The sequence below is a fragment of the Amblyraja radiata genome, chromosome 5 (assembly GCF_010909765.2).
Source record: "Amblyraja radiata isolate CabotCenter1 chromosome 5, sAmbRad1.1.pri, whole genome shotgun sequence".
In the NCBI taxonomy this organism is placed as follows: domain Eukaryota; kingdom Metazoa; phylum Chordata; class Chondrichthyes; order Rajiformes; family Rajidae; genus Amblyraja; species Amblyraja radiata.
In genome coordinates this window covers 12,687,142-12,701,715 of record NC_045960.1, presented here as the reverse complement: position 1 = coordinate 12,701,715, position 14,574 = coordinate 12,687,142, and the positions used below count along the sequence as shown (strand labels likewise).

The 14,574-nt window shown below is 44.9% G+C and overlaps 3 protein-coding genes across 3 annotated transcripts in view; 2 read left to right on the top strand and 1 right to left on the bottom strand.

Moving 5' to 3' along the window:
- Positions 1–7,970, top strand: part of ppp2r5d (protein phosphatase 2 regulatory subunit B'delta) — an 83,585-nt gene extending 75,615 nt beyond the window's left edge. Inside the window, exon 16 of the mRNA XM_033020622.1 lies at positions 2,121–7,970. Within this exon, the coding sequence (XP_032876513.1) occupies positions 2,121–2,258 (138 nt within the window). The 3' untranslated portion in view covers positions 2,259–7,970. The remainder of the gene's footprint in view (positions 1–2,120) is intronic.
- Positions 4,570–14,574, top strand: part of fbxo28 (F-box protein 28) — a 26,939-nt gene continuing 16,934 nt past the window's right edge. Inside the window, exon 1 of the mRNA XM_033020624.1 lies at positions 4,570–4,699. Coding sequence (XP_032876515.1) covers positions 4,686–4,699 — 14 coding nt within the window. The 5' untranslated portion in view covers positions 4,570–4,685. The remainder of the gene's footprint in view (positions 4,700–14,574) is intronic.
- Positions 8,326–14,574, bottom strand: part of mea1 (male-enhanced antigen 1) — a 9,261-nt gene continuing 3,012 nt past the window's right edge. The window contains exons 2-3 of the mRNA XM_033020625.1: positions 14,335–14,428; positions 8,326–9,144 (exon numbers count right to left, since the gene is read on the bottom strand). Of these exons, the coding sequence (XP_032876516.1) occupies positions 8,990–9,144; positions 14,335–14,428 (249 nt within the window). The 3' untranslated portion in view covers positions 8,326–8,989. The remainder of the gene's footprint in view (positions 9,145–14,334; positions 14,429–14,574) is intronic.

The window sequence follows — 14,574 nt, the reverse complement described above, 5'->3', positions numbered from 1 at the left end:
ACACACCATCCTGGAGTCTCGATTTCTGCCACAGAATCTCCTGTATACCCTCCTGCCTCCTACCACTATGGAGCTGCCTGACATTACTCTTCCCCACTGTGCTTCAGAGCCAGGCTTGGCATCACAGCCCCTTTCTGCTACTGACCCCTGACAGGTCATACCCCCTCTCCCCCTCCCCAAACAGCATACAAAAGGATATAGCTGTTTTGAAGGTGAATGGCCACTGGTGTCACCTGCTCCCATTCCTCTTGATCATTCACCTCTCCTAGTGCCTGAGGCGTGACCACCTTGTTATAACTCCAATCGATGAAGCTCCCATTCCCCAGATGATCCGGAGGTTGTCCAGCTGCAGCTCCAGTTCCCTAATGTAGCCTGTAAAGATGTGCACCTGGACACAACTCTCACAGGAGTAGTCAACAGGGACACTAATAGTTTCTCCAGCTTATAGGAAGGGACTGCAGATGCTGGTTTACGCCGAAGATAGGCACAAAATGCTAGAGTAACTCAACAGGACAGGCAGCAAATCTGGAGAGAAGGAAATGAATTCCCTAACTTCCCACATCATGCAGTAGGAACATTGCACCATCCTACCTGCCATCACTACTGCACTGAAAAACCAAGAGAAAAAGTAGCAAAACAATCACACTCAAGATGTACCTCTATCTTCTGTCCCCTTCTGTTCAGACTCCTCGCCATAGCCTCTTGAGCCAGCGCTTCACACTTTCCCCTCCGCACAGCACTTTCCCATCCACACAGCACTTCCCCATCCGCACAGCACTGCTCCCAATACGCCACTCCACTATATCTTGCCTTCTATTTATTGGCTGCTCAATTAGCCAATTTTGATAACTCACGCAACCAACGGCTATCTTTTGAAATTTCCCATTGCTGCTCCAACACTGAAATGTACCCACTCAACCAAGCCACCGGCTGCATTTTTTGGTGGTAGAAGCAGATAAGATAATGGAATTTCAGGGGCTTTTAGATAGGCAGGTGAATGGAGGGATATGGAGCAAATGCAAATGACTTGATGTTTGGTGCAGTCATCTTGGTCAAATAGCCTGTTCCGTTGCTGTGCCTATATATAAGATAAGGTTCATGATGATAATAAAACAGAAATATGACTATCCAAATTAATATATTGGGGGAATAACTGATTTTTTGGGTGCTTGGAACAGACTGTGGAAAGGTAAAATGTACATTCTTGGCAAACAATAATGGGAAACATTTAAAATTAAATCAAGCAGCATGTATCAGCAAAATCTATTCCACTAAACAAAAAATCAAATTTGCCATTTTTGAACTGGTGAATTAAAATATAAGGAACAATTGAACTAAAGGTAAAGGAATAAATAAACTACACAAACCGTGTAGCGTGCATGATTTAGAACAGGCAAACAACAAGTATTTAACGAGGGGATAGAATATTGGCTGATGCAATAAGTGATAAAACAAGGATATTCAAAACAAAAGCTCATAAAACTCCAAATACTGCTGGATTGCAGTCACTTATTTTAATATAATCTAAGGAAGAGATACCTGGGGCTCTTCCTCCCTTCATAACTTGTTAGAGAAAAGGGGTGTTCCAGATGCCTGCGATTAGGTCATGTAATATTTATATGTAAGAGCGGTTCAGAAAGCTTAGCTTTGTTGATTAGAAAGGTAAGGGAATCTCTCGGGTGTGAGCAGAAGAACATGTCGAGGTGTAAAGTATAGGAGTTAAACTCAGGTTTAAGAAGATGGCATGGTGGTGCAGTGGTAGAGTTGCTGCTTTACAGCGCTTGCAGCGCCAGAGATCCGGGTTCGGTCCCGACTATGGGTGCGGTCTGTACGGAGTTTGTACGTTCTCCCCGTGACCACGTGGGTTTTCTCCGAGATCTTCGGTTTCATGCTACACTTCAAAGACGTGCAGGTTTGTAGATTAATTGGCTTGGTATAAATGTAAAATTGTCCCTAGTGTGTGCAGGTTAGTGTGCGGGGATCGCTGGTCGGTGCGGACTCCGCACCGCATCTCTAAACTAAACTAAAGGGAAGGCATGATTTGTCGAGCTGAGACGCTGTCGCGGAGGTGATGAATGAAGGACCGCTACTGATTAACGTTACTGTAACTCTTCCTCCAGATGAAGAAAGATATAAAGAAAGAGAAGATCCTGCTGCGCCGAAAGTCAGACCTGCCCCAAGACGTGTACACTATAAAGGCTCTGGAAGCACACAAGCGGCCTGAGGAGTTCCTCAGCTCGAACCAGGAGGCTCTCTGACGGGCAGCACCTGCACACTAGCCCTCACAATCCCCTGGCACCAGGATGTGAGCAGATGCCATCTCTCCTGTAAAGCATAGAATGAACTGTTGATCAGTGTTCATGTCAAGCTGTGTCCTTCCCTTTTGTAACCAGCTTCTCTTATGTTTTTCTTCCTTTGCTGCTGTTTCTTGCCTCGGTCTTAGACAACAACCTTAGCACCCACCTTGGTCTACTTCTGCCCGTTGTTTAAGTGAGTTGGGTGTCTGCAGAGAAAGCAGACTCCAGGCAACTGAAAGCAGTGTGAACCAGCGCCTGCAGGTTTCTGAGATAGTGCCTCACCTGGTACATGTCCCGATCCCTCCCCCCCCCAAGAGGCTCTGCGTGGGACCAAGTGACTCCGTCCGAGCCTCGGCCCTGCCTGTCCCGAGTGTTTCCACCCAGAGCCCCCCCCCGTCCCCAGTGGCTGGTGTTCCTACGCTCCTTGACCGGTTTGCTGGTTACCTCCAAGCGTTATTGTGGCCTCAGCTGCAGCCAGTTTTCCCTAACAGGGGAAAGTTATATATCATGGAAAATGGAATCTGCAAAAGAAGCGGCTAGATTGGTCCAGTTGACACTGAGTGCCTGGCAGAACTGTTGTTCCTTGCTTTCTGTTTACTTCTCTGGATTTCCCCTCTCTATTGTTATTGTGGTGTAATTCTACAGCTGGACAGAGGTGAGGCTGCCTGGCCATTCAGGAAGGTGAATGGTTTGACCTTCTGATGTGTTAGTCTGGCCCTGCCGAACGCCGCACTCACTGGAATAGCAAGCAGACATTCCCCCAAATACCCAAGGGTGCTGAAGCTGATGGTTTTTGCCCACTAACTAGGCATAGAGGTGCTTTAAAGCTAGTCTGTAGGTCTTGCCCCCCACCAAGCAAGGCAGTTCATCTGTGATCGGCTTGTCTGACCGTTGACTGTTTCACTTGTCAGGGTGACAGTTTCTTGACTCTCGGTGTTGGGTCCATTTCCCTGCCACTTGTGGCTTTCCCTGCTGTGTGTTTAACCCTTTGTGCAATCAACAGCTATATAACATTCAATGAATGATGGATATATAAATATAAGCCTAAATAGCTCAGTGCAGGAGAGTAACGCCCTTCCTGCAGTACTGTCCTGTCATGTACCATCCTCTTAACCATGACTCTTGACCAACACAGAGGGTCTGGTGGGGATCTTTAAATGGAGCAGTCCTGATTACGTAGCTCATGGGTATCATGTCGACTCGCCAGTTTCTACAGGCACTTCTTTACCAACAAAACAAAAGCGGCTTTGGTATTACCTGTTTAGTTTTTCTTCATAGATTCATGTAAAGTATTAAAGTGAGAAAGGCCATTTCAGTAAAGTAACCGTGGAGCAGAAACCGGAAACTTCCTCTTTGTGCAAAATTCCCAAGCAGGTTGTGTTTGAAATTGCAGTTCCTGGCCAGAGGGCCAGGTCCCTTGTTGGTCAGGCACACACTGCTCTGTAGTTTCCAGAGCTCGATGCTGTTTATGTGTCAAGCCAATAAAATCCAGCCTGTGTTTTAGCTGCTGAAAATGAATGGGAGTTCTGGGCTCGTGTTTGTGTGGTTGTAGGTGGAGGGGATGTGGAGCGTGTTTCTCAGCAGAATTTGACTCTAAATGGGTATCCACGATTCACTTCCCGTCCATTATTTTGTTCATGTGCAGTACCTGACAGTGACTGGCTGATGGTGGGTGGCAGTGGGAACCCCTTCTCCCAGCTTTTCCCAGTTTTGCCAGGTCACTGAATAGCTAGCATACACTTTTCTCATCAGATGTGAAAAGACCTTTCTGCAACCCAAGTAAGCCAACCCCACAAAAAGTGATAGTCTCCCCCCCCAGTCTCAACTCCAGGAAGATAAATATATTCATCTTTTTGGTGTGGTCTGTGGAACCTGGTGTGCTGCCGAGCCCAACCCAGCAACTCTATCCCTGACTAACTGTGTGTTCATCGCTCATTCATTGTACACAAGGTGTTCACGATGGTGCTGTCTATAAAAAATATTGTTTTGCCAGAACATGTCCATTTTGTCCCCATATTTGTTCAAGACATTGCACTGCTCCTCAGTAACAGACACTCGGAAGCAGCTCGAGTCAACGGGTTGTAGCTGGCAGGCCCCCACTGCCTGGAGCGAGTAATTGTGTTTGTGTTGTGATGAGCTGGTTGCAGTGACCATCGAGTGGCAAGCTGACATAATGCCGAGAACTAGCTAACTGTAAAAGTTGCTGGCAATTGGATGTGATGTTATATTGAGCCTCAATGCACCACTCGGATCATCCAAGGCACAACTAAGCACAGAGTTCAGTTTCCTGGCCGGCATCGCCATTTTAAACAACTGCCACAAGGGTTCATTCTCATCCCCTGCTCACTGGACCATGACCTCTGCTTCCAACCCTCTGCTCACTAGACCATGACCTCTACTTCCCATCCACATCATTTGAAAAGAACAGAAATGACCTCTAGGTTTGAAGATGCCAATCTAGAAGCGGAGTGGGTGGACAAGATAGGAGAATTTCCTTTAACATTTCTTTTTAGGGCGTATTCATTGCTGGCAAGGCCAGCACTCATTGCCCAACCTTAGCAAGAAAGTAGCCACAGCGGGTACTTACACGAAGATGAGGTTGCAAAATGTCTAGTAAATGTGTACAAGGCAGACTCATTGTGGCAGCTGCAAATGCAAGCAGATACTGTGGCAGGTGTGAGTGCAGGGGGTAGAGAGGTTGCAGGCAGAGATAGTGGGTGCACGCATTGGGAAGACAGTGCGTGTACGGGTAGCAGATGTGAGCTAAGGCAGAAAGGAGCTTGCAGAAATAGTAGGCACAAAGCACTTGGATGAAGAAACCAATAGTGTTTGGATTGAGGGGTACAGATGCTACATTAATGAATGTTGGAGGAAGTCCCATAAAGCTTACCCAAACTTTAGTTTAAACACCCCTGGGTTATTGAACGAATCTGTGGAAAGCTTGAGGTGGGCATTTGAGGTTTCCTTCCTCCCGCACCACCAGGACCGATCCACAAGGACCCTCTCCCAGCACAGCCGACTTGATTATTATGGATGCATCCAGACCTGAGGAGTGGGACTGGTCTGGGGAGTGTCACTCACCTGGGGATTGGGTCCAGTCTGGGGAGAAATACTGAATAGGAACGGTTTGGGGGAGAGTCACAGGGAGTGGGACAGGTCTGGGGACTGTCATTGACATGGGGAGTGCAAAGAGTTACTGACCCAGGCACAGATTGTCAATGAATTCTCCTTACTCATCTTGTCATTATAAAGTTACGGTTTAATTCCTATCCGACGACCGATTGTTCAATGTTACCCTGTCTGTACTAGATGTTGTAACACTGCGGGTTGGAAAATAAACCCTCTCGTCACATCCGGTCCCTCTCCAGCCCCATCCCACAATGCAGGCACCCTCTTATATTATCTTTTGCTTATTTCTTAATCATTCCAAAGTTGGATGCGTGCACCTGCAACAGTGCAGCTATCTTAGGATGCTCTGCCCAGCGGTGTTGCTGCTGTTGATGCTGGGAATTGGCAAGTGTGGCCGCTGCCCTTGATGTATGTACCTGATTGTGATACTGCTTGCTCTAGGCCTCTAAAGTATCTCTGTCCCAAGTCAGTTCCTGGTGTAAAATTTGGTTCAAGTGCTCACTTTAAAAGTAAATGTCACTACATTTTAAACACTGGGGATTGTTTTCTACTTGTGTTTCATTTTGAATCTTTAAAAATGTGGGTGGTTGTATTTTGGGAGTGACTTCATCATCAGAATGGAGGAGAAGGTTCATAGAGTTATACGGCATGAAAACAGGCCCAACTCATCCCAAACTAGCTAAACCCATTTGCCTGTGCTTGGCCCATATCCCTCTAAACTTTTTTATTTTCCCGTAACTGGCCAAATGTCTTTTAAATATTGTAATTTTACCTGGCTGCCTAATTGCCCATACAGTTTATTCCATATACCCATCACCCTTTGTGTAGAGAAAGTTCCCTCTTTAAATCTTTCCCCTCTCACCTTAAACCTGTCCCTTCTAGTTTTAGACGCCCCTATCCTGGGGAAGAAGACTGATCATTCACCTAATCTATGTTTCTGATGATGTATACCTCTATAAGGTTACCTTTCAACCTCCTACACTCTAAAGAAGAGCTCCATCCTCTCCTTATAAATCAAGCCCACTGGAACTGGTATATTCTTGGTGAATCTTAATTGCATCTTTTCTAACAATGTCATATTTCCTATGTGGGCACACTCCAAGTGTGATCTCACCAACAACTTGTACAACTGCATCATGACGTGCCAGCTCCTGTACTCACTGCTCTGACTCATGACGGCCAAGTTTACCCAACACTACCTTCGCACCCTACCTTACCTGTATCACAACTTTCAAGGAACAATGTATTTGTATACCTCAGTCTCTTTTCAGAATTTTATGGTTAACCAAGTGGATTCTAAACTTCTCTCCACCAATACTGCTGTTCCATGTTTATGGATGCTGTCCTCCCCTGCCCCAGGTAGCCTTTTTTTCCTCCCCAAATCCCACTGCACCATTAGTTTGTACTGCCGCAACACACATTGCACTGTGACTTTTGCTTTCATATCATTCTGGGATCTGCTCTCTCGCTAAGAACTGATTTCCAGATGTTGGCCACTTTGTATGTCTATCTGGGGGATTTTCTGACACCATTTCAAGTTGAACACTTGGCCTCCCTCTTGAGCTCTTTCCTTCCTGTTTGGTGTGCAAGTTTTGCCTTTTCCACACTAGTCACTAACCGGAACAGCAATAGGATTGGCTGATTCTTAGGAATTACTTTGAACATGTCTGCCTACCCACTCAGATAGTTTGACTAACTCATTCTATAAAATTCTGAGCATCAGGTTGATCAGTTGGCAGTGAAACTGACCCCATTACTGAGAGGTATGGATTATAGCAGTCCTTTCTGCTTTAGCTAACTGAAAATGCCATCTGAAGAATCCTCCCTGCTGTTACAGCAGAGCTGGTCTCAATAATGTTTCCTGAAGTGATGTGTAGACTAAAGTTACTTAACTGTGGTCCCAGTGAAGTCATTTCCCCTAATCCTAAATAAGATGCTGGAAACGCTCTCATGGAGTTTGGCAGCATCTGTAGGAAGCAATAGTTTATTTGTTTTCACTGATGTTACCTGACCTGCTGGATGTTTTTAGCATTTTCCCTTGGGACTGTACATCATTGTTGAGCTGAAGACAAGTGCTGGGAATTAAAGTGATGTCGTTGTGTATTTAGAATAAATGGTAGGCTGGTACTTAAAATAACTAAAATGTAATCCAGAGCAGTTCCATGGAAGCCTTGCCATTTAAACAAATCTTGCAGTGAACGGCACAAGGGAACTGTTCCCAGGACCAAGGCAGGTATGATCCTGGCATTCGGTTTGTAAGAGGCGAACAGCAGAACAGAGGGCAGAGCTTTTTATTTCAGCACCTGATTTGTTTTTGCAGGGGGAAGGTAGGGCTAACCATGGCTTTGAAAATGTAATGAGGAATAGATGCAAAAGCAGTGGTGCACATTTTCTGCCTCTGATTTTGTTGCTCTGGGGTCCTCCAATGACAAGGCTGGAACACTTGCAAGACAAATATTGGACTTTGGTATCATTCTTTCTCACGTGGACCACTGAGAAAAGCTGTATCAGAATCTTCCAGTAATAAAATCTATTAATCATTCATACCTGATTCAGTGAGCTTTGTAAACAAGAACTGCTCAGTGACCTTTAAATGTTGTAAAAGTACTGTTCTGAGCAAGTCTAGAAGTTCTATGTTGGTGTTTACTGGTAGCCTGCTGGCCTGCAGTATTATCTCACCCACGAAAGGTGCTGTGAGGTTGGGGTGACCCATGACACAAGAGCAAGGCCTCACTGCCAGGGCTGGGTCAGCCTCAGCAAGCACTTCACATTAAATGCAGGGAGCTAACTATAAATGCTTTATGTAAACCTACTGGTGTGCTCTCAGGGGATTGCAGGGAGCTAGCCAAAGTGAAATGTCTAACTTTCTCACGAACACTATTAAGCTGCTTACAATTAATTTGTACATATGATGTACTTTATTTTAGGTAGAACATTACACAGTATCAAATTGTCATTTTGTACAGATGTTCATCTATGTACAGAAGAAAAATAAACTGGGTCTCTTAAAGGAGAGGTTTTGTGGAGGTTCTTTACCCATGAAAGTAACATGGTGGGTAGGAGGGGAGAGAGACCCTCGTCAGAAGCTCTCTGTCATATTCCCGCTGGTTGCTCAGAGAGTATCTTCACAAACGAAAAGCAGACCTTGCTCAGGATTGTGATTCATCTCTGCTGTGCTCGGCCATGCAAGAGCAGGGTGGGGTAGTGGAAGCCTCTTCTATGTCTCACAGTAGCAGATGGATGAAACTGGATTCCATACCAATGGAAGGTGAGCCTGAAGCAAAATCAATTTCTGTTGCTCAGAACCACCCCAGGAGCAGACACAGCATCTTCTGACATCAAGGAATTCCCTGGATCCCAAGTCAGAGAGCTGTGTTTAGGCACACCACTATTCTGCGAGTTTCCACAGTTGAGGGACCAGCAGACATGAAGGCTCCTCCCAGCCCCACCGCATGCTAGAGGTTCTCTGTACAGAGTTACCAACTCCCCTAGAACGGTTCATTTCTCTGATGGCAGGAAACATGCAAGGGTGGAGAAGGGGGCCGCAGATTGGAGATGGGGGGTCACTCCTTGGTTGCTACCAATGAGCGCCTGCTTTCTATTGTTTGTTGGACAACAGATTGCCACTGCTCATCAGAGATTTCCTGGGCCCACGCTGGAACCCCAAGGTTGGGAAACCTAATTGCAGCCATGGTCCTCTTCACCAACTCCACGTGTTCTGGAAGAGAAAACAAACTTTAAACCAGAGGAGTGCAGTTAGAGATTGCCCAGAACACCCCTTCTGGAGACACCCAATGCCTTCCCAAAGATGTCACCCAGACTTCACCCCCCTCCCCCAGAAATGCTAAGTTTCAGAGAAATAAAATGTAACACCTAAATATAGCCCATTATGTAATATTGTGGGATGCATTGGCCAAGGTAGCTTTGGAAAATAGTTTACCAAAATCAAACATAGAACACTGAAAAGTACAGCACAGAAGCAGGCCCTTCAGCTCACAATTTCTGTGACGAACATGATGGCAAGCTAAACTAATCTCATCTGCCTGCACATGATCCATATCCTTCCATTCCCTGAATATCCATGTGCTAATCTCAATGCCAAATACCATAATCGTATCTGCCGCTGCCTCCACCACCATCCCTGGCACCGCATTCCAAGCACCCATCACTCTGTAAAGCAAAAACGATCTGCACTTCTAATTTTGCCCATTTAATCTCAAAAGTATGTGCTCTAGGCTTTGACATTTCCACCCTGAGAACATTTTGACCGTCTGCCCTATCTGCGTATTTTATACACTTTACTAGCAGGTCTCCCCTCAACCTCCAGCTTTGCAGAGAAAGCAATCAAAGTTTGCCCAACTTCTCCTTGTAGCTAGTACCCTCTAATGCAGACACATTCGGGCAAGCCTCTCAGCACCCTCTCCAAAGCCTCCACATCCTTCCTGTAATGGAGCGACCAGAACTGCACACAGTACTCCAAAGGTGGCCTGACCAAAGTCTTATAAAGCTGCATCAAGATTCCTGATTCTCATACTCAATGCTCTGACCATTGATGGGATACCATACGCCTTCTTTACCATTATCTACTTGTGCCAACAATAGGAAGCAGTTATAATATTCACAAAATTGCTTTCCACTGGACCATCCTGTGGCTGGAAGTGCAGAGGGATTGGATGTCCAGAGTGAAACTGAGGAATGGGAAGAGACCAGACAGCTAGAGAATTGAGTCAAGATAGGAAATACATTAGGTGGAACAAGAAATGGCCCGTTGATTTTTCATTGAAGAGACTCATCCATTACTCCACTGACCCGAACCTGACTTGCTTCAATCTCACTCCCTCGCTATCAAATCAATTGGGAATATTTAAGGTGGGAATGTTGTGATTCTTTTTTTTTACTGAAATGGGAGCTCACAACAAATGCCTCCCCTTTAAGCATACGAAAAGGACCTCTCCCTCTGTAACTACCTCTTATCTCCGCCTTCTCATCCGCAGGAGATGTCACTCCTGCCATTTCACCTCCTCCATTCCCACAATCGAAGGATCAAAACACTCTTTCCAGGTGAAGATTAAACTTGTTTATTTTAATTTAGTGCTCACAATGTAGTTTCCAAAAGCACGTTGGGTTTGCAGAACTGCTGGTTAGTCAACGAGACTGGTCCCAAGCATCCAGTTACTTGTTAACTTTAATTCTCCATTCTAGTCCTAATGGCTTGTCTTTGATTTCTTACATTATTCCAAAAAGCCAACAAATAGCATCTCATCTTATGACCATTACATAGCTCTCAGGACTCAATGCTGATTTCAACAATTTCAGATTATTAACCTTTCCCGTTTGTATTGGAACACACCAGTGCTGATAAATGGTCAAAACACAAAATGTTAATTCTGCACCTTGCTCTGTAGATGTTGCGTGACCTACTCGGTATTTCAGATTTTCAGTGATATATATACCAAAACATTTTTTTTGCATTTCTCTTTCTTTCATCTTGTTCATCTCATCTCCTTGTCACTGTTTGCATTAGTCTCCTTTGGTTTCCATACATCACACACATTCACTGCTATTTGTGTAGGCAGGAACTGCAGATGCTGGTTTAAACCGACGATAGACACCAAATGCTGGAGTAACTCAGCGGGGCAGGCAACATCACTGGGGAGAAGGAATGGGTGAGGTTTCAGGTCGAGACCCTTCTTCAGACATTGAACATTCTGCCATTTAACCCATTCTTGTTTTGAAAGGGCACGACTGGAAACAACTTTCTTGCAAAAAATAGTACGTATACTGCAAGTCCGAGTTCAAAATACAAAGTAGTGGAGATGCTGTATAATTTGGTTCCAGTACATTTTTGTTTTGATCTCAGATTTGCAACATGTAGTTTTGCTCTTTAAAATTTGTTTTCCCTTTCAATACTCCTGAGATTCTGCAAAACTCCAAGCAAATTACATTTTAATGGCACAAAACAGTAGATGAGCCTGATATCAGAAATCAACAGAATGTTGGGAACCATCATTAACAACACGGGAGGAGGAAACTTAGAACAACGATTTGACGGAGTGGACATGATTTAATGTTGTTAGATTTTGCAGGTAACCACTTGTCCACTGATAAACAAGACCAATCACCTCAGCACACCCTTTATATTGATGTCCCCATCACCTAATGACATCTACATTTATGCAATCTCATCACCACCCTCTGAACACTGTGAAACATTGAAGCTCAAACATTAAATGTGCAACCTTCGACTATCATGGAACTGGCAGCTTGCAATGAGGAGCACAGCGCTCTGAAGTCATGGAAACGGGCCCTTCAGCCTACCTTGTTCATTTTGACCAAGCCGGACATTCTGAACAAGTCCCATTTGCCTGCGGGTGCAGCAGCATCTATGGAGCGAAGGAAAGAGGCAACGTTTCAGGCCGAAACCCTTCTTCAGAAACTTCTTCTGAAGAAGGGTTTCGGCCCGAAACGTTGCCTCTTTCCTTTGCTCCATAGATGCTGCTGCACCCGCTGAGTTTCTCCAGCTTTTTTGTGTACCTTCGATTTTCCAGCATCTGCAGTTCCTTCTTAAACACATCTCATTTGCCTGCATTTGGTCCATATCCCTCTAAACCTTACCTATCCATATCTCTGTCCAAAACCGGTCATTATATCTGCTCCTATAGTCTTCTCTGGCAACTTGTTCCAGAAACCGACTAGAAGTTGGGCCGAAGGGCCTGCTTCCACACTGGATGACTGTATGACTCTAACCTGCTCCATTCAACAAAGATCATGGCTGATCCTCAGCCTGAACATAATTTTCTTGCCTTATCTCCATATCCCTTAATTTTAATATCTGAAAAACTATCAATCTGTTTTGAGTACAATTAATGGCTGAGCCTCCAGGGTAGAGAATTCCAACTTCCAAGCACCACTTGAAACTGGATTTTGGCCAATTTCACAACACTTTTGCAGAGGAATATTAAACAGGCTGCACTGAAAAGAGTGAAACGCAATTTTTTGAGCATTTCAACAAAATCTTAAGGATAGAAAGGGGAACTAGAGGATTTAACATATCCAAGGTAGACACAAAATGCTGGAGTAACTCAGCGGGACAGGCAGCAGCTCTGGCGAGTTCTTCAGTCTGAAGAAGGGTCTCGACCCGAAAACGTCACCCATTCCTTCGCTCCAGAGATGCTGCCTGTCCCGCTGAGTTACTCCAGCTTTTTGTGTCTACCTTCGATTTAAACCAGCATCTGCAGTTCTTTCCTATACATTCAATGTATCCATATCTGGGACTAATAGTTCATGAAATGAAGGAAGTAAACATGAAGGAGCTGTGAGCAAAAGGGAGGCCAATGGAATGTATTCTTTTATTGCAAGGGAGTTACAAAAATAAGGGAAGCTTTGCCAAGATTGTGCAGGACTCACTTAATGTACACTGCTATTTTTTGTCTCTCCAGGCAAAGGATATACTTATATTGCCCCAGTTCAGCGTATTGCTACAACTACAAGACACAAGTGAAACCACATCTACCGCACTGCAATAAGATTTTGTCCCTTATTTAAGGAAATATATTATTTCAGTGGACACAGGGTTCATCAGAATAATTCTGCATATGCACTTGTCCTACAAGTGGCTTGGGACTATTCTCTTTGGAGTTTAAGAATGAAAGGCTATTTTGTTACAGCATGGAAGATCCTCCAGGAACTCAATATTGAGAGGATGCTTCCACGTGGGAGAGCCCAGAACCAGAATTTGCCCTTTTAGAATGAAATTAGTAAGAATTTCTTCTCTGAAGATTGAGAGTCCTTTGAACTCCTTGCCACAGGGAGCTATGTGACCAAAGTCCTGGTGGTGAATATTTAGGGTAGATGTAGATTTATTCTCAAAAGAAATGGAGGGTTGGTTGAGCTGGCTTGAGAGGCTGTTTGGCCTATTCCTCATAGCTTGAAAGAAGGCCATTCAGCCCTGAGCCCATGCTGGGCTATGTAAGAACAATCCATCTGATCCCACTTTCCTTCGCTGTTGCTCCACAAGTTATTTTCTTTCACACATTAGACCAACTGCCCTCTAAACGCCCCCACTAACTCTAGCGGTGCAGTCCAACTGTAACCACCTACTGCATAAAACTAATTTTACCCCCATTACTTTTAGTTTGTTTGCCAATTTATCAATTCTACGTCCAACTGGTTCTTGCACCCTCCACCAACAGGAGCGTTCTCTCCTTATAAACTTCATAACATTAAATAACTGTTGTATCTTCCTATGACCCCCCCTTTGTTCTCAAGGGCACCCCCTGCTTCTCCAGTTGGTCCAAGTTAGGTTCCGCATCCCTGAAATAATTTCTCTATTTCTCATCTCCAGCAAACCTTCTCATCTTTCCAAAAACATGGCATACAGAAAAGAGGTAATTACTCGAGTTGTGACTAAACCAGTGTCTATAAGGCTGACCTTTACTTCCTTGCTCCTGTACTCATTGTTTGTCTATAAAGACCCAAGGTACATACTATTTAACCACTTTTATTATGCCTCTTCTTTAAACACGGGAAGACTGCAGATGCTGGAATCTTGAGTAAAGTCTGATGAAAGGCCCCAACCCGAAACCTTGTCTGTTCCCTTCCACAGATGCTGTCAGACCCGCTGAGTTCTCCGGCAGTTTATATTTCCCCCCTGTTGTTTTGCATCCACCTCTACTCATTGTGCCTGCTGAAATTATTCATTCCTTCTCCTTAATCTCCTCTTGTACATTTGTACCATCCTCTCCCTTCTTAGTGACCTGATCCCTTCTCCCTAACAATCTCCAGCACCTACCGCCCAAAAGCTCCTACCCCAAACACCTCAGTAATTCTGTGGAAGAATTCCCCCTCCCCCCCCCTCTCAATTACCTGCCCATGTCCTTCCACGCCACATTCCCTCCCTTTCGCTTACCTGGGTCCATGGGGATAGAGTGCTGGCTGCCATGTTCCTCAGCATTCTCCTCCTCGCTGTCGACTGGTGCCTCGGGCAAGTAAAGACGCAATTCCTGCAAACACCACGGACAATGGCTATCAATACCCCCTAATTCCAAGCCCATGTTACCTAGGATGCTTTGTTCAGTAAGGAGTGGTTTGTTCATTTCTCAACCACTCCTCACTCAAGCTGCACTCTTCTGCTCCCTTCACCCCTCAA